Source organism: Calypte anna, chromosome 9 (genome assembly GCF_003957555.1).
Source record: "Calypte anna isolate BGI_N300 chromosome 9, bCalAnn1_v1.p, whole genome shotgun sequence".
NCBI classification, from domain to species: Eukaryota; Metazoa; Chordata; class Aves; order Apodiformes; family Trochilidae; genus Calypte; species Calypte anna.
Genome location: NC_044255.1, coordinates 14,525,325 through 14,545,257, shown reverse-complemented (window position 1 = coordinate 14,545,257; position 19,933 = coordinate 14,525,325). Strand labels below are relative to the sequence as shown.

The window sequence follows — 19,933 nt, the reverse complement described above, 5'->3', positions numbered from 1 at the left end:
GCTGGTGTGTGTTCATAGGCATGGTGCCAGAGTCCCCCAAAGAGAGGGACCATGATGAGGATGTAGCTCAGACTCACCATGTGCTGCCTGGCCTCCCGATCTATCAAGCTGACCTTCCCTGCTGTGGTCTTGTAGTTCTCAATGTCCTGCTGTATCTCCATGTGCTCAGGATTTGCCATGAAGAAGGTGTGGGCTGCATTTGCTGCCTCCTCCAACTTGTTCAGCTGTAACAAGATAAGAAAGACCACATGAGTTAGTGATATAGAAGGGTAAATACAACAGCTTATGCTGCACTCTCTGACACCTAAACCTCTGACATCCTTTTGACAGCACTGGATGATGGATAACCAAGGAAAACCTGAATGCAGAGCCTAAGAAAACAGACGAAATGAGAGGAAAGTCCGGTGAAAGGGAAATTGGAAGAGCTGGAGTTCCTGAGAGCCAGACAGGTCACTTATCTTTCTGCAACGGGGTCTATCAGTAATGGGGTCAAGCCTATTTTCCAGCTGCACATCCACTGAATTCACCTACTGTACAGCCCCAGGTGGAGAGATGCTTTCATGAGATATGAGATATGAGATGGAAGAGCAGGGGAAGAAGCTTCTGAGGAGGAGCAGGAGCCTCCTGAAGCTGAGCCATGTCCAGGCTAAGGGCTTCTGCTTGTAAATGGGGACTGGGGAGGATCATTTGTTAAGCTCATCTATGTAACAGTTGCAAAAGGCCTGACTCTGCTCATAGTGGCAGAGACATGAAGAGGAGTTTATCTATCTTGGTATATCAAGTTACTTTGCATTTAGAGATTCAGAACTGAGACCAGACATTAGTTTCACCCTGGGGAAAGCCTCGTAAACAAGCAGAAATGCTAGTGCTAAACACACCCACAGCAGCTGCTGGGAGCAGGACAGATGTTCAAGTGAAACATCTGCATGATCTAGCTGGAAAGAGGCTGCTTCCATGGCTTCCATTTGCTCCTAAAAGAAAGCCAACACCACTGAGTGCCAGCAAAGTGCAGAGCCAGGTCCCTGGGGTAGGTCTGCAGGTTGAGCAGGCTCAGCCAAGCTTGTTAGCCAGGACTAAGCTAATGCTAGCCCTGGCAAGGCTGTGTCTGAGTGCCCTCCTTCACAGCAAAATACAGACCCAACCTTGTGTCATTGCTGCTAGGCTCCTCCTGAGGCATTGGAGCAAGTGCAGGCACATCTGTGCTATGCTGCCATCATGGTACCGCAGCTCACCTGCAGAAACCTGCACACATACCCACCTACCAGACAGCCTGACCAGCAAAATTATAAGAACTGCAAAAAAGACCTGCAGAGAAGCATGAGCTCCACACTGTTACCCTGTGCCTGCAGTAGGGCAGAGAGGCCAGGTAAGGTGAGGCTACAGCTGCCCTGCTCCTTCCCAGGAGACAAAAGCAGCTTCAGGGCTCCTTAGTACCCAATTAATAATTAATAATGCACTTAATGAGCACCAACTGTAACTTGCCTTTCAGCCAAGCCATGAGAAACACCCAAAACCACTTTCAGTGAGCCCCCATGAACTCCCTGGTACCCTGCATTTTCAACATTATTATCTTCAGAGATGTGGCTGAACTGTCAATTGTCTGAGCAGCCACCTCAGCAGCAGGTTGCTTGTTGCTTGTAACCTCCACAGAAGTGTTTGCAACCATCTTTAAAGTATACATCTGCTAAAATGTGAACTCCTGTTGAACCAAGCAGGATGTCCCTGCTTATGTATATCATATGGCAATTTTGCATTTGTGGCTCGTGAAAGTGTTGGGTTGAAATACTAAGGGTGGGTTTGCTCTGGGTGCTTTTTTATCCTGAACACTACTCTGAGCAGGAATAGCAGGAGCAGGGCAAGTAACAGGTATGATTTGGCTGGACAAAAAAAGTCCCCCTGGAAGCACTGAGCCCTACCAAATCACTTGGCAAATCTGCTCCTATTTGGAAAGTGGAACTGTCTGCCAGCATTAATAAAACACCTCAGTTGTTTAATTGGCAGAATGATGCCTCCATGCCTCCTTTCCTACTGCCTGTAAAGCTTGGCAAGACTGAGGAAAATACAAATCCATGCATTATTTTTGCAAGCTAACCTTCCCTAAGGGTGTGTTGTTGGCTGCAAAGGGAGCAGCCAGTGCCCTTTTGAACATCCACTCTCAAACACAATTTCCAAGTGGCAAATATTGCAAAAATTCTGTAATACGTTTCTGTTTGCTTTTCCTCAAAACAAGGTGGAATTAGAAAGTGCAGCAAGATGCTGAAAACAATTTTTGCATTTAAAAAGAAAGGAGAGGGAGGGAAAGAAAGGGAAAAGGAGAGAGAAAGAGATGACAGTGATTAGGAGTCCAACTTCAAGGGGATGGAGGTGGGGATGATGCAGAGCACAGTGGGGCACGTTCCAAGTGTCCTGGCATGCAGAAAATCCCCCAGAGAAGCACCCATTGCTTTCATCTGGGCTCTTTAGATTAGGACAAGTGCAAACAGTCTGCAGAGCACACAAGGGAGCTACCATGAGCCAAGCAGGTGGCAACTGGAGACATCACAGCTGTTGGAAATCAATGGCTGAGCTTGTCAGGGATGCCTGGGTGATTCTGACAGGGTGACATTGAATGGGAGCAGGCACCTAAATCTACCAGGGGATTTGTGAAACTGGCACTTTCATACCAGACAAGCTGTTCCAGGCACACTCTCCTGTTGCTTGCTGGGGCATAGAGATGTTTTGAAAACAGGTGTCCAGATACAAGAAGACCTTTTAGAGGAAGAGCCCAGCCACTGCCACGGGCCACACTCACACCAGGGGGGCTCTCCTAAACCCCCTCTGCTGCTCTGCTGCTCCAGCACAGCCAAAACTGCTTGTCCAGGTCCCAGAAAGGCCAGGGCAGAGCTGGGTGAAGGAGCATGCATGAATACCCCTGAAAGGAAGATGAAAGCTCCAGTCATACAGCATCTCAGCTGGCTCCCCAGATCTGCCCTTTGAACACCAAAGCACTGCTGTGCTCCAGTGCCCACAGAAACACAAAAATTTTGCCTTGTGTAAACTTCTGAAGATTTTCTGAAGATTAGCTTTGTGCTGAAAACATATGCAGAGAAGCCAGATTTACTGCAAAAACAAGATCTATTCCAGTCCTTTGCTTGGAGTTGTCCTAAGGACCCACACTTAAGCATAATCCTTCGGCTTTCAGCAGGTGAGCAAACTGACTCTAAGAATTTTTTATTCTTGACAACATTTCTACTCAGAAATATATATCCCATCCTGATAAAGCTCATCTCAACATAATCCCATCCTGGAAAAGCTCATAGCAGCTGAGAAGCATCTGATTGACATAGGATAAAGGAGCTACCAGAGCACCTCATGATGGCAATTTTCAAGTCACTCTGGCACTGCATCTGGTAATTAAATAGAGCAAGGTGGGGCAAGAGGTTTGTTGGAGACATACAAGCTGCTGATCTGATCCTGGGGACTGCTATTAAGCTACTATTTCAGTGACTCAGGAGAATTGCATTCTTCCACAGCACACCACAGATTTCTATTCACAGACTGCATCCTGCCCATGCAGACTTTAAAGGGACTAAATACATCTTGGCCAGGGAACTGGTCCCTTGAGACCCAAGTTGAAATAGTTGGTTGTGAGATGTTCATTTTTCCTTTGGTTCTAGCTCCTTTTCAGAAAGCTGTCAAAAAATTGTCACATATCCTAGGATAAGAATAGCAGTTCTTCCCGGATAAAATCCACCCCTGTGAGAAAGGATGAGTCTGATTTCTAGACACAATAGAAAATCCCTTCACCACCCTTGAATCGAGGTTCATACTGTGTCTAGTCCTGCTGGCTCCTCACAGCAGAGATGACCTTTGGATTTTGGTAAGTGGACTCAACGCAGAACATTTCAATTCAACACTTTTCAATTTATCATGTCCCATATTTGCCTTAGAAACATTCAAGTAACACAAAGAAGCCAACAGCTGTTAAGTTTTGAGGAGTTTTTAAGAGGATGCGTGTATATTAAAGCAAATTCCTATCTGATAAGACACGTTCAGGGACTAGCTCTGACATTAATTATGAAACACTGGGGAAACCTTTGCCAGAACACTCTGAAGGAGGGATTTTTTGGGGAGGGCTAAAGGCCTGGGCTGGGACTCAGGACACCTGGTTTCAGTTCCTGGCCCTGCCACAATCTCACTATGCAGCCACTGGAAAAAACATTTTGTTTTCTTTGTGCCTGATTTTCCACTGTTTAAAATGAATAACAATAAAAATAAGAGGATGTCTCTCACAGGGTAACCATTTTGTTTATTTAGACGGCAAATAATTTGGGAATCATAAGCGCGTACAAGCATGTAACACAAGGTGATTTTGATCTTTGTACAAGCATCACTGAATGAAAAGCAGCAAGGAAAAAATTACAAGTGCAGAATCACAACCTTAGTATGTGCCCTGAGGTTTGCTTGTTCACCCCACTTGAATGAGATTACTGACTATCATTGCAGCACTGCACTGACCCTTGTGTTTTTTGGGCAGAGAGGAGACACAGAATCAGAACACAGGCACCAAGAGAAACCTGGGAACACCCTGTCCCTTTTGATCTTAGCATGCTAGTGGCCAGAATCAAGAAAGGGAAATCACAACACTGAAATGCTTCTAAGTTTTGATGCTGAAAAATATTCTTTTTCCTCGTTCAAATGTTTGGAATGGATCATTTCACAGAAAACCAGGAAAATACTTGAAGCAGCAAACTTAAAGAATTTCAGCAAACTGCAAATGCTCTGTTTCATTCCCATCCGGGGCACTGCTGGCCTGGACTTCAATGGGACTGTGACTTCCAGCCTGCAGCAGCAGCTTGGATTAGAAAGGCTGTTTTAATCAGAGCACTAGAAAGGACCAAACATAAACTGAAGAAAGGACCTTGGGTGAGTATCTTGAACATGTCTATACAACCAATGCGAATTTTCACTGATAGCAGTTGAGGAAATCCTTTATGCAGCTTACATGGGCTGCATGATGAAACATGCAATAAAATCTTAACATTCCCTTAATAGTTCATGGTCATTGTTGTACCTCTCAAACTACATATCAGGCAGTAAAATCCATGCAAAGCAATTTAATTTCTACCTGTAAGCCACTGTCACCAAGTTGCCATGGTTAGGAAACAAACTGTCTCACTGGAGTATGTCTGATGCTGTTTGGTGTGCTGCCAAGTCCACCCCTAAACCATGTCCCTAAGCATGACTTCTACATTTAAAACTTCTAAAGGATAAAAGAGGTGCAGAAGTCAGAGGATTTTAGACAGAATTTTAGAGAGAATGTAGCCAAAGCAATATTGATTTTGGCTGCCTGAGACCAGTGGTGACAGAGTATGATGTAACCAAGACCTCAGACTATTCTTGACAATGAGTTCCTATTTTATTGAACATATTATCAGATATTGGCAACTTTCATGTATTCTGTGTGACTGTCACAATCCACCCTGTTTGTATGTCAAGGTTTCTTCAGCATGTAAGACAGAGTTTGAATTAAAACTATGGAAGGGGAAGAGAGGCAAGGCTTATACACTGGAAAATGTGTCAGGTCCCTCAAAACTCCGATGATTCTTGCCACACCAAGACTAGACCTACCTGCACATGACTTCCATCAATTGCTGAGTTCATAAGCCTGACATGGAGCTTGTGAGAAAAAATTCACAGCATTCAGCTGACCTAGAAACCAAAATCTCAAAACTTCAGACAGCTCCTGGTTTGCTGAACACATATTGTTGTTTTAAACTTTTTCATAGCTCCACTGCTGCTGTGTTGTATCAAAGGCTTAGTGCACTGGGCTCTGCAGAGGAGTTGGTAAGCACAGGGAAATAAAAGGTTCAGTGTCATGAAAGATTAATCTCATTGTGACTATGCAGAGCTTACTGCCTGGGCGAGTAGAAGCAAGTAGTAGTGAGATGGCTTTAAATAATAAGTGACCTCATCTCAACTATTTTATTATTGCAAATAGAGAAGGAAGAAATTCTCCAGGGAAGTTAATCAGGAAATTTTCCTTCTGCTGATGGGACTGCACATTCTCAGAAAGATGCTTGAGCTGTCTGCAACCCACAAGAGCACCCACTGACTCCTCAGAAACACTGAAATCAGAAAGCAAGGCCAGCACATGGCAGAAACAAGGCAGAGCCTCAGCCAAGTGCAGGGAATAGGTACCAAGTGGCAAAGATACGAAGCATTAAGGCACCATCCCCTGCTCTCCAAAGAGTTCCTTGGCTTCCAGCTCAAGATAAACAGGGTTGGTCCCTGCTTCTCACAACTACACTGACAGGGCAGTAGTGACTCCTTCCTGGAGTCTCCACATGCATCTTTTCAGAGGTCTTTTGCACTTTCAATGTGCAGACAACTTCCATTGTGCTTTGAATGGTTCCTCTCAGACAATCCCAGTGCACCTCACTGTCTGCTGCTTTTCACTGGTCACTCTGGTAGACCCAAGTCCAAAACAGAAAAAATTTGGACAACTGGCTTACAGAAAAATTCTCATGAGAAAGGGAACTTAGCTAGTATCTGGGGATATTTATTTTTTTTTAATTTTATTCCAAGAAGCAATTTCGCAGTACACAAACATATGAAGATTGGTAGGTGCGTGGTCAAAAGAGCTGACTAGATGTTGAAAGTGGAGTGATGGTTGGAAAACTATCACTATGGCAGATAGTCAGAAACTTAAAACTAAACTGAACAAATTACATCAGTAGTCTTCATGGTACAAATTCTGAGACAACAGATTTTGTAACAGGTCTCTAACTTGGACCACACTGGCAACATGTTACATAAGTGTACATGTGTCTGTGGCAAGCCAACAGACTGCATCCCCCTGCCTGAAAAGGCCATTTTGTATTGAAAAAGCAAATTAGACTGAGACGCTTCCTTCCTTTCTTCCCTCTCTGACATGCTCCTCTTACACTGTTCACAGGCAGGTAAGAAGGAAGACTTTCACACGTTTCTGGCTGAGCATTAGATCTTTCAGTGCACACATGGTGTAGCAAAGAACAGGGCATTACTCACAGGCAATGACTTGCAAAAGCACTTCCCAGCAGGAAGGACCATTCCCCACATAAATCTCAAGCCCACTGAGGCATCACAGGATTCATCCATGGAGCCAAAAGTGAGAAATGTGTTTACTGATTCTTCAATCTGATTGATCATGAAGAACACTCTGATCTGGATTTTGTCTCGTGTAAACACTCAGTTCAGCCTAATGTGCTCTGATGACAGCTCAGTTGCATGTGAAACAGCATATTCAACGAGGAAAAATTGCTGGAATATGCAGGGTGAGCTCTCCTGCCAAAATACCCCAAACCCCTAATACTGTGTTTTTAAAACCTGGGCAAGAAAGCCCTTTCAGATGGGACTCTTCCCTCTGTACCAGGACACAACAAACTGAGATCAGACAGGAGCTGGCAGGACATGTTTCAGCATCCTACCCAGTGCAAAACCAAATGCCTTCTACCAGCCAGAAGCCAGCCAGTTGTCCCCTTCCCTCCATCTGCAAACACACAACCACTCTGTAACACATAGTGGCCACATCACAGCCAGTGGTGCAAAGAATCCTGACCTGGGTCATAGAAGGGCTCTGAGCAGCTCCTCCAAAAGCCATGTCTGCCTAGAAATGCAATCCTTCTTGATTGTTAAGGATGTTAGCAGAATTTCAAAGCTAGGTAAGAGCTTCTCACAGTTTCCCTTGGAACGTATTCTGCCCTCAGGAATCTGTGCAGATAGTTACCCATGAGGCTCCAACACTCCAGAGCTTCCTTGCTCAGGTAATTAGAGATAAAACAGTGGCTCTTGAATAAGAGTTGCATGGGAGAAGTGATGCACTGACAGACAAATAGCAAGAAGCAGTGCTAGATACTAAATATAGATAATATAAATATACTGTAGATATATTATAGTGTTGGCCAAAGGTTGAACTGGATGATCTTGGAGGTCTCTTCCAACCTAAACATTCTGTGATTCTGTGATTAAAAGGTGTGGGAGGCTATGAAGCCAGCCAGGCTACCCAGGGTGGAGGTTTTCTCAAGCATGTCTTTCCTCCTGTTCTTGTAGCATCCCTGGGGAAGCCCAGTTGCTGCACACCTGAGAACATATCAAAGATTAGCCTGTGCATTTTAAGCTAATAAAATCAAGCAGTATATGACCTATGACCACCCCTTCCTGATGGATCACCAACAAGAGCTCTCTGGCCCACAGCCTGTTAAATAATAAAGAGCTTTCAACTATTGACTGATAACAGACAGAAGGTTCCCTGCAGAGTCTCAGAAAATCTTGCTGACCTCATCAGCAAGGAGTGAGGGAGACCTTTGCCCATGAAGGGAGGAAGGTCAAGGCTCCAGCTTCAACACATGCTTCAATGTGATTTAAGCCAAAACTGATCTCATTCTTTTAAGGTAAAAATAGAATAAAGCAAACCTGGCAAGCAGTTAGAAGGGCTAGGGGGAGCATCATTTAAATAGGAGTCACAGGAGGCAGTAGATGGGGTACTCTCTCCAGAAGCTGGGATGCCACAGGAACATAATAATCTTCTACATTTACACAAAGTATTCCAGCCTCAGGAGCCTAAAGGCATTTGATTTGGGCCAGAAACAAAGCAAACCCATCTGTAATGAAAGAGCTGAAGTGATGGAATGGGATGGAAGGGGGGGTGCTTGGGAGTGGAACACTGGACAGTACTTCCGCAGGCAGTCTTCTGGTGTCTAAGATCCCAGCACAAGTATAATCCACAACACAAAGTCACTGGCATGTAAACCAACTTAACAATGTTTATTTTACAGATAATGAAGGCCAAAGCATACTGTATCACATCTCTATCAAAAGACTTCCCATCAGTAAAGGATTCTATTAAAACAACAGTGACACACAACCTCTTCTCCCAAGGAGGTAGAGTCCTACCCTGTCTGAATTGATTAACAAATACTACACAAGCAATGGTGACCAGCCTTGGGGCTGTGCCTGACAGGATGATGCCATCCATGTGCCTACAAGAATAAGTCAAAGAATCCTGTTCTGTTAAAATTTTAGACTTCACTATTTCTGCCTGGAAAGGATCGATGGCATTTCTCTGGTATGTTTGCAGGAATGTAGAAACACAGGTCAGACACTGGACCTAAAATTAGCAGAATTGTCATATATTCAGTTTTTCAGCTTTCCTCTCTGAGACCCATAAAGCAGCAGTTTTCCTGCTTTACAAGTAATACAAGAATTTTCTCTAGCCTCCTGGGCACTGCAACTTGTTGAGCTGCCTTGGTTGTGAGTCTCAGGCACTGGGGCAGACTCCAAACCAAGCTGTCCCTGCACTGATATCACTATAGAAATAATTACTAAAACACTTTAAAAAAAATCTGAGACAAACAAAACAATTCTTACAGCACAAACTTTCCTCCCTTTCCAGGGTTTTGCAATGGCTCAGCACCTATTAAAAGAGCCAGTCATGATGAGCTGCTGAATGCCCTTTGGGAGCCAAAGTTTCCTGTGAAAATGCATATGCTTGTCTGCAGTTACTCAACATCATCCAAACAGCTATGTGTGCCCCAAAAAATGCCTTTCTGAGAGGATCCATTAATTTCTCATGGCCATCCTAGAGCCAGGAAGCCACACTGATCTGGTGATAAAATTACACTCCTTTTTTGCAGACTTCTTCTGATGTAAATAGTTTTGTCAAATGGCTTACCTAAACCCTGTCCTCTCCTGGAGCAACAGAAAAGTCACCTGCTACAGAAAGTACCATCTGACCCCAGCAGTGACTAAGGTCAGTTTATTTTATTAACACCAGAGTGTTTGTTTGAAAAGCAGAGAGCACAGCCCTGAGGGCTGGCTGCAAACAGGACTGAGCTGTCTGTGAGAGAGGTTATCTCCCTCTACCCTGAGCCAGGATGGAGCAGCAAAGAGAGAAGCAAACAAACCTTTAAATCCCAAGGAGCAAACAGACTCAATAGCACATATATTCATCAAAATCCTTGAAAGTTTTCCAGGAAATGGTTTTAATTACCATGTTTTTTTCCAGATGAAATGTTTCTGGAATATCTTTTCCAGGGCTTGAGTAATAAAAAAACGGATCATGACGCGCAAGTGCTGAATACTTGGAAATCATCATGATGGTGATGTACATTAGGGCACTGCAAATTTAATTAAATAAATCATCAGGCACCATTCCAATTCAAAAAGCATTTTGCAAAGACTGAAGATCTACAGATCAGGGGTGGGCTTTGTTCACCATGAGGGTGACTGACTAATACCAAGGGGAAACAAACTGAGTTTATGCCTTAGGTAACTTTGAAGAAAAGTGCCATCTTTGCAAAGAAGCTGCTGTGCTGATCTGACAGCTTCAGTAATGCTGGGCTAGCATTGAGGCATTGAATTAATTTTCTGCAAGGAAGCAATGCTTGTAAGAGAAAGAGAGGGAAGTAGAAAACAGATGCGTAGGTCTGCATTATAACATCAGTTGGTCTGGGAAACAGTAAAGGTCTTGCAAGGGGCACAACCTGTACAGGCTGCCAAGACACTTTAGGCCAAAGGTTCACATATCCCGGGAACCTTAACCCAGCAGTGGCTGTGGTGGACACACAGGGTACTGGCAGCAAAAGCAGCAGCTTACAAGCTTCCTGAATCAGGATTTGCCTCCGGACCAATGTGCTTAAAAGCCACTGATGGACCTATCCTCTGGGGAGCTGTGTAATCCTTTCTGGAACACAGTTATACAAGCTGTAATAAATAAGGGATTTGGGAGATTTTAAGACATCAGTATATTATTGTCAGCAGAGCAGACGTGTGACTGTGAAAGACCAACCACTAGGCTATGTTAGAGTTGTCAAACAATGTGAGGATTGCTGCAAAATATATCTTTGCACTCACTTAATATGCCTAGAAGGTAGGAGCCATTGCAGCAGCACTGAAAACTTCCTCACGTTTCTTCAATGTTTGTTATACTAGAACTCAGACCCATCAGAGTCAAACAAGGATGGGTTTTCCCTCCAAAAATGCATCTTCTGAAATGAATGCAGATGAACCAGGGCAGGAGAAGGGGCCCCCAGCTCACCCTCTTATCCAGGACACTAAGAGCACATCAGGTGCTCAAGGGTGCTCTCTTTGGTGGTCAAGATGAGTAAGCTGATTTGAGATGGACTGTGTTCATTTCACAGTGCAGCAACTGCCAGACATGTTTTCAGCAAAATCTGACCCCACAAATTCTGGAGGAGAGGTCATCTTTCTTAAGAGCTTCTGAGTGCTGCAGCTGAGGTTGACACATGGAACAAAAGCACACTGAAGATGACCTCCATGCACTTCCACCTTCCATCCAGCTCTACTGAAGAAACAAATATTTCATTTGGAGATGTGACTCTTGAGAATGTGACTCTTACCAACCTCCAGCTCCCCAAGCTTTGATGAGCACTGTTACCAATTTTAGATAGGAATTACTGCCTTTGAGAGAAGAGTAACACCAGTCTCCAAACTGACACCTCCGACACACAGCCCAGAGACATGTTAAGGACAGTTTCTGCTCCTGCTCAGGCTCCTGGTGCAGCTCCAGCATCTCCTGTGAAGTTACACCAGGGCAAAGTTGTCTCATGCTTCAGCATGCAAGGCCACATACCACTTGGGCAATTGCCTCCATACATGAGACCCACCAGAAGTCTCAGCTGGATTTGCTGCTTCTGAAATAAAAACACTTTGCTTGCTTTCCCCAGCCATAGCTTGGTAATCATTACTAAACACTTATCAACTAGACGGCCTTCATTTCCTGAGAGCCTGGACCTAATTATGTTGGAAAGTGCCCTGCTTTTTCCTCAGACACTGAGAAATGTTGATTTCTGAGCCCTTCCCCTAAAAGTCAAACTTTCCTCTGATTAGTAGAGGGCAGGAGAGAGGAAAAAGGCAGACAAATCTCAAAAGGCAAACTGCAGTGATTATTTACAAAGATGCCCTGGCTTCACTCTCCATCGTTAATAACATCAATAAAATGTCACAGCTATTCCATGTCTTCTTCCTCCCTTATTAATCTCAGCTGAGCCCTGTGAGGCCCCTGCAAAGAGGTATCACTTTCCCCAGCTTGTAGGTAAGGAGTCCGACGTCTCACGGCAAATCAGAACCAGATCCCAGGGGCATCAGCTCCTAACACTATTCCTCAAAGGAGTGAAACAAGCCCCCTCGGTTCCATTTCCTTATCAGGACATTTGATCCAGTGGTGGGATGAAGGACCCTTTGCCAAATGCACTGCATGCAGAGCAGCACTTTCAGCCCCCTCCTTTGTGCCATGGAGCTGTCTGGGATGTTGCTTGTAATAGAGCTCAAACTATCACCATCAAATCAAACTGTTGGCTAATTAGTGTATAAACCCCCCTTACAAATGCACAGTAATGGAGTTATAATACCAGGAGCACCAAATCACAAGATTTGCTGCTGCAGTTTTACCCTGGGAGCTGTCCTGGAGCTGCCACAAGTGCTGGCATGCAGCCAAGCAGTGGGTGCCAGTGCTGCATCCCATGGGAGCCACCTGAAGCAAACCTGCCTGGGGAAGAAAGGCAAGGAAGACTTATGCCATGGGCTTGTGCTTCCTCTGACCAAGTTTTCCAGGCAGTCTCACTAATTCTATTGACCAGGCTTTGGAAAAAGCCTACGGAAATGCAGAGCAGAGCTGTTAGCCCTCCCAGCGATGCTGTTCTCCATCCACATGGGAGGTGGAAGAGCAGGAGTGCCAGCTCCCAATTTGGCCAGTGCATGTGTGGCCACGTGGGCACGAGCCTCTCCATGAGAGCAACCAAGAGATGTGTCCTCTGCAGAAGGCTGATTAGCAGCACATCACACATTCCTGACTCTGGGTTGCTCTCCTACAGGTATGTACCTTAACCTTTCTTCTTCCTCCCAGCCAAAAGCTGGAAATAAGACACAGACAGAATTCCTCTGGGCAAAAGCAGTCCACAGATTGCACTCCTGGGAAGTGATATAATCCAGAAGAGAGGCCAGAGCATGAGAGTCAGCCCTTCCCATTGATCTCTGCAGTTTTGGTGACCGGGCACCAGGCTGGAAGCACCAAACAGCCTGAATGAACACAGCTGAGTTTCTGTACAACCAACCTCCCTGGCTTCTCTCACAAACATGTTGCTAATGATGCCATTTATTTATAACCCACAGTACATAACACACACTGCTCAGAGATCACAAGCACATGCTTGTGCTTCCTTGGCATGCTGGCCTGGACTTTCCCTGAAGATGCTGCAGGCTCAGGGTGCTTTGGCAAAGCACCTCTTACCAAGGCATGTATTAAGTCCTGACCTTGCATCTCTGCCATGCTTGTAGCAACTTTGGTGGCCCTTCAGTAATGCAGGTCTTCTCATTTCAGTCTGTCAGGCAGCACTTTGGGGAGCACAGTGCTTTGCCTTGAGGGTACAGTCCTTGGGCAGGGAGGCTGTTGAACCCCAATGTTCACCCCATGTCCCACACTAGCTGCTGCTCAGGAACAGGGACATCTGCAACAGTTGCTTGCAGAACAGGACTTCAGAGAGGAGACTTGTGTTCACTGCTGGAAGAAATACAGAGACAAAATACACTGATATCTATGTCTGAGCAGATAAATGCCTGGTCTGCACAGAGCCTTGTACTGTGGACAGACGTGGATAGAGCCAAGCTGGATGGCAGCCACAACCACAAACTGATACACGTGCTTAGGTCCAACTTCTGACACCCTCACACACTCCTCATTGGAAACCCTGTAGGGACACCCTCCTCCTCAACCTATTTCACTTCAGGGGCAGATGATATGCACTGGTCTCCAAGCTCCTCAGCTTCTCAGCATGAAGAAGCAACATCCTAAAGGATGTGTATGTCACTTGTAAGAACAATGCAGGTATTTATTCCATTACTTTGCTTTGCTCTGCCTGCCTGAGTCAGGGAAAGCAGCTGTTTGGTGTCATAGAATCATAGAATCATAGAATTGGCTGGGTTGGAAGGGACCTCAGAGATCATCGAGTCCAACCCTTTTACCACCGCTGTGGTTGCTAGACTATGGCACTGAGTGCCACATCCAGTCTCTTTTTAAATAGCTCCAGGGATGGAGAATCCACTACTTCCCTGGGCAGTCCATTCCAATGCTTGATCACTCTCTCCGTAAAGAAATTCTTTCTAATATCTAACCTAAACTTCCCCTGGCACAACTTAAGACCATGCCCTCTTGTCTTGTTGAAAGTCGTCTGGCAAAAGAGACCAACGTCCACCCGGTTACAACCTCCTTTCAGGTAGTTTCAGGTGTCACTCCAGAGAAGGATGACAGTCCCCCAGAGAGAGGGCCCTGCCAGCAGCTCTGCGATGAACAGCAGCCCGGGGCCTCCAGGGAGCTGGATATGAATATGGTGTGGCAGCGTACATGGACAGTGGTGTCTCTCATTGGCAGGGATGGCAGGGATCCCCCTGAGCAGAGGCTGTCACAGCACCCACATATTCTGCATCCCGGCTGCAGCCCCACCACCCAACTCTGCTGTCAGCCTGGAGGGCTAAGAAATGTTACCTGCTGTCTGGGGCAAAACTTTTTCAAGTATGCAAAAAATGCGAAGCTTCCTTGCCCTCGCTGAGGATGTGGCTGAAGTCATGCTCCTGCCAGAAGCCAGTGTTTTCTGAGCACTTACAAGGGGAGTCTGGGTTTCTGCTTTTAATTCCTCTCTCTGGTTCTGACTATTGGGAATTCTTCTACCAGCCACTAAGTATCTCCATGACTCAGTTTACCTGTTAAACAGGAGCGCAAACCTCCTGGCTCCGGCTGGTGGCAGGCTGAATGACACCATTTAAATACCTCAGATGATGTTTCAGGGCTTAAAGACATTGCAAGATTTTTCTGTTGATCTTAAAATTATGCCCCGGTCTCCTGTAAGAGCTCACTCAATCCTTATAAGTGGCTCTTTGTCACTGTTCCCATCCACACCCTGATTCCTCTTTGAAAGGCAAATACCATAAAAGGCTGTTTATAGAGACCAAGATTTGGAAAGGAGAAGTCAAACAGGGTCAGGCTCACTACAGCTTTGCTGCCCTGAGCTATGGGCAGGGAGGGGTGGCATCCTGCTCCCCTCACGATCCATGGGGAACAGCAGTCTGTCTGTCTGGGAAGCCTGAGATGTGGGTGGGTGTCTCCTGCCCCTTCGCAAAGAAACGTTTCATCTCCAGTGGAAATAGCTGAGACGGAAAAGGCAAATGATGCCAAGATTAAGTAAGAGAATTAGAGAAATAGCAAGCGTCCCTAATCAATCATGCTTCCACAGTGAGGGTTTTATGTGCACAGAGACTTCACTTAAATTCTCTTTTGCACTTATCCACAAGAAAGAAAAAAAAAATCTGGTGGCTGAGAAAATTGCCAGATGTTGATTCACCCTTGCTTTCTGCAAATGTTTCCATTTAGTTGAAAACCCAATTTACAAACCCCTGACCCCTCAAATTTTTTTTTTTAATAAAACCTGCAAGCAGCTCCAAGGACAGCACATGATGTAGATGAAGACAATGGAACTTTGCCATCTAGCAGATTTCATGCCACTAACTTTTCCTGGCCTGGAGCAGAAGAGCTGAACCAGTCACCCTTGCATTGTCAGATACCAAGTCTGGATTTTCCCTGGCACAGAGAAGTGAATGTTTAAGGAAACAGATATCTCAGTGCAGGGATTTGTAAATGAAAGGATGGTTTACTATATTAATAAACATCATTTATGACCCTAACCATCATCTGGTTCACAAAAGTCCTTTAATTTGCTTCAGGGCCATAACCGAGACAGGCAGAAACTGAAACAGAAACCACAGAAGGCAGTGAGGTAGCCAGGATGTAAATACATTTTGTAGGACTCACCCCAAACACATGAGCAGAAACCATGACTCCTGACAAAATTCCACAACCTGTGGAAATGAGCTGCATTTTACACCTCAGTTCAAAGACAGCATCTCCGGTACAGCAGCCCATAAGAAACAGCTCAGGGGTTATTTCAATATTAACTTCAAAAAGCCATCACTTAGGAAATCATCTGTAACATAAGATCCAAAGCACACTAACTCAGCCTGAGTAATCCACAAGACCTAGAGCCTACCCAATAGATATGGCTTCACAAAAAAACCCCAAGCCTGTGCTCCGGCCACAGCAGGAAACAGTACAGCCCAGACCATGCAGAAAATGCTGGATTTCCAGGTCCCACACAGCACCTTGCACCAATAACAACATCCCAGAGCATCCCAATTGCTGCAGAGGGCTGGAACTGCACCACTTACCAACATTTCTGTTCTAGACATAAATTCACAGCTAGCTGTTGAGGGAGTATATACACAGGGGGAGACCAAGTCACAAGTCTATTGTCTCATTTATTCAGTCAGCCTCTTGGCATGTGCACCGAACCATAATATTGCATTTAATTTTGGTTTTGCTTTTAAAAAGAATCACTTTGGACTTAATTTCCACAAAGTCATTCTGTTAGATTTAGTGCACAACAGCTGTTCATTTCAAGAAGCTGTTGGAAAAGCATTTATCTGCTCCCAGTCCAGACTACTGTTAAATAAGCAGTGCATACTTCTAAAGTTAAAAAAAAAAACACAAAAACTTTAAAAAGTACAAATATGGAGAACTTAGAACTTTTGACAAATGTGTTTTGGTCATTGTTGACACTAATTCAAAACATAAATCATCAGTGCAGGTGTATCTTCCCATCCAAAATAAATTTGTGCCACAGAATCAAATCTGCATGACCTAAATAGTGACTTGGCTGGTTGGCAAATGGAGGCCAGGCCAGACCTGAACAGCCAGCACCAGTACTGCATTCAGCCCTCCAGGTTATTATTTACAGATGCTTCCTATGATGACAGCAACCCTTCCCCTCCTGCTCTTGGGGAGCACTTCCTGGGGGCAGATGCTCAGGAGCCTCTGCCCATGTGGGGAACCTGAAGATGCTCTGCAAGCTCACGAAGCAGGAAACAAGACACAGGTCTCTTGGTAGCATTGCAAAGCCCAGAAAACCATGGTGCCCCAAGGCTCAGCCTCTTTTGGGGCCCTGGGCTGTACCCACAAGCTCTCAAGGCCTGGCAGAGTGGGCTCAGCTCATGCTGCTGTGCTGCAGCACGGGTGCACGCAGCAGAAACATCCCAGGAATGACGCAAATATTAAAAATAAAAATAAAATGGTTTCCAGTGACAGCAGCAGAAAGCTCTCTGGCTGCCAGACCACAAACAAGCTGGAGACATTTCCCTCCCTCGTCCTACTTGACACAAGCCCTGAGCCAAGCTCCTTCTTCAGCAGCTCTCCAAAGAGTTTACCATGACACCATCCATATGTCTCAGTCCCGGCTGCACACAGCCCTGTCCTTGCACTGGCAAGGTGAAAAGCCTCTGATTTACGGGGCACTGGTGTCAGCAAAAGCACTGTCTTGTGATGGGAAGGAGGGACAACACTGACCTCCAATTTTCCAGCAACTCCTGTGTGTATTTTACGCCAGACCAACAATAGCACTAGCAGCTTTTAACTCCTCTGGAAAAAAGAGAAGCACGAGGAAGGGCCTGAGCCCCAGCTGAGCTCCTCAGGAGCTGCACACCTGGGTTTTCCCAGGTGCATGAGCAGGACAGGATGACAGTCTGACTCTGCTCACTGCAGCTTGAGATTCAAACTCTCCTTCAGGGATGGGCTGAAGTCTGCTCACTGTTCCTGGATGCTTCAAACCAGGACTGCAAGGCAACTGCCCTATCTCACTCACAAGCCACATTGGACACTGTTCTCTAGTGTTCTTGGCACCAGGCTTGCAAGCATTTCTGGTCCCAGGCTACGCAGGGAATGAGGCCAGATTTACATGCTCTTTAATTGGACAGAAGAGTAGTCCACTTCAGCAGCTCTACCATGGAAAAGTGTTTATACTTTGTATTTGATGACAGTGGTCAAAAGAGACAGGTCAGAGCAGGGCTCTCTGGCCCAGTGGAGCCCCAAACATGTACAAGAAGTTGGGTGACTTCTCCCATTCTCAAGTCAACTATGGGCTTTAGGATGCCCTCACCCACAAGAGCTCATAAATGAGGTTGATGGGAGTCACCAGCAACCAAGTCTGGAAGAGGAAGACAATGCGAATGAGAGGGATACAGTAAAGATGAGCTTTTGGAAAGCAGATGGGCCCAAATCATGCAAGAAGGCTTTACAATCCCTCAAGCAGGAAATAAGTGATGACACACTGTCATGTTGCTGTGTCAACAGCTGACACAACACAGCAGGATAATTTCACGGACTCCCACATTATTTTAAAAGCTCTCTTCAAAACTGCAGAGCTACAGCAGAGAATCTTCACATGGCTCTACAGAAGACCCACTGCTCTGGGAGATCTCAGTCCCTCAGGAACCAGGCTGTGCAGAGGAGTCGCAGTCAACCCCACCGCCATCCGCAGAAGGCATCTGGAGCTCACCTCAGATGGGTGCTGATACAAGAACAAATTCTAGCCTCCCTTCCCTTTCCCCCTCCAAGAAAACAGTACATTGACACAAAACCTGTTCAAAGGGTTTCTTGTTGTCTGGCCAGCACTCACACTGTTTGAAGCCTGGAAGTCCTCAAGGTTGTGGACAAAGTTCTGCATGTCTGAAGCACACTACAGCACTTCTGACAATCTCCTTTATCCTTAAGAGGGGCCTTTTATTTGCTTTTAACATTATGAACCAGAAACTCAACATTCTTCCTTCCTGATTCTCCCCTTCTCTTTATCATCAGAAGCAGACACTGGCATTTTCACCCACACAACCACCTGGCTGTTTTTCCAAGTGTCTGCATATTTACTTTCTCTGTTTTCTTTCAGCAGTGGGACACAGGAGCCAGATCCTTGAGGACTGGCCCACAGAGTCCTTGCCATGCCAGAAACCAGGAGGGATATCTCCAGGAAACCTTGGAATTCATAGCACTGCCAACTGCAATGGCATTTCTGCTTCCAGCAGTGGGTTCAGCACGAGGCACATACTCAGATTTCAACAGGAAGAACAAAACCTATGCTCCCTAGGAGCCTCATGGAAAGGCCAGGACTAAGCTTTTTTTGCTGGTTAACCTGTTCATTTACTTGTACCTGCAAAGCCTCCCCCCTGCCCCAGGTTAATGCCCCTGGCAGCAAGTGGGTGCAGCCCAGCATCCCCAGCAGGTCTGTGCTGCACCAGCTGCGGTGCTGCTGGCCAAAGCGGGAGGCAGGATCCCGGGCCATGGCCATGACTCACTCTGGGCCCTGCCAAAGTAGTAGTTTTAGAGCGAGGAAGTGAGAGGGAGACTAAAGTTAGAAAGCTGGTGAAACAAAATGAAAGGAAATCCCCCTCAGGTCTCCTTGCCTGTGTCCAGCAGGGAAAGAGGGGAAATGGTGTGCAAAGCATTAGAGGTGCAAGAGCGTAGTGTGGGGCTACACTGACACAGAAACAGGCTCTGGCCAAGAGACCTTCTCTTCTACCCAAGTGAACCTTTTCAACATTTCACCACCTACTCTAGAGGAGCAATGACTGTGCCCATGCTGCTGTTTGGCACACAGAGTGTGACCGATGCACTGTCCAGGTACACCAACACCAACACACTCTGCAGGGAACTGCTAACCACACTGGTGATGGGCAGGTTTCCTTCATGACCCTCTGCTGTAGGGTACTGGAAGAAGCAAAACATATCCTGATTATTTCTCCCTATCACTTCATATAAGGCTTAATGATTCTGAGTCTACATTCAGGTGAGGAAAACATCAAGACTTATAACCACTGCTGTCAATGGGGGCTCAAAATACAACCACAGGTAAAGTGGTTGCTCCAGGTCTGCCTATCCTTTCAAAGCCACTTCCCTCAATCCCCCTCACAATTTGGCAGACTAAATCCAGCTGTCTCTTATATGCTGACCTCAGAGTCAGTTCCATGCTAGCCAGGCTGGCAGTCCCACAGTACATGGGCACACGGATGCAGACAGGGCTTAGCC

The 19,933-nt window shown here is 45.8% G+C and overlaps 1 protein-coding gene across 1 annotated transcript in view; it reads right to left on the bottom strand.

The window, feature by feature from the left end:
- P3H2 (prolyl 3-hydroxylase 2) overlaps window positions 1-19,933 on the bottom strand; it is a 62,883-nt gene that overhangs the window by 12,169 nt on the left and 30,781 nt on the right. The window contains exon 2 of the mRNA XM_030456572.1: window positions 78-224. Coding sequence (XP_030312432.1) covers window positions 78-224 — 147 coding nt within the window. The remainder of the gene's footprint in view (window positions 1-77; window positions 225-19,933) is intronic.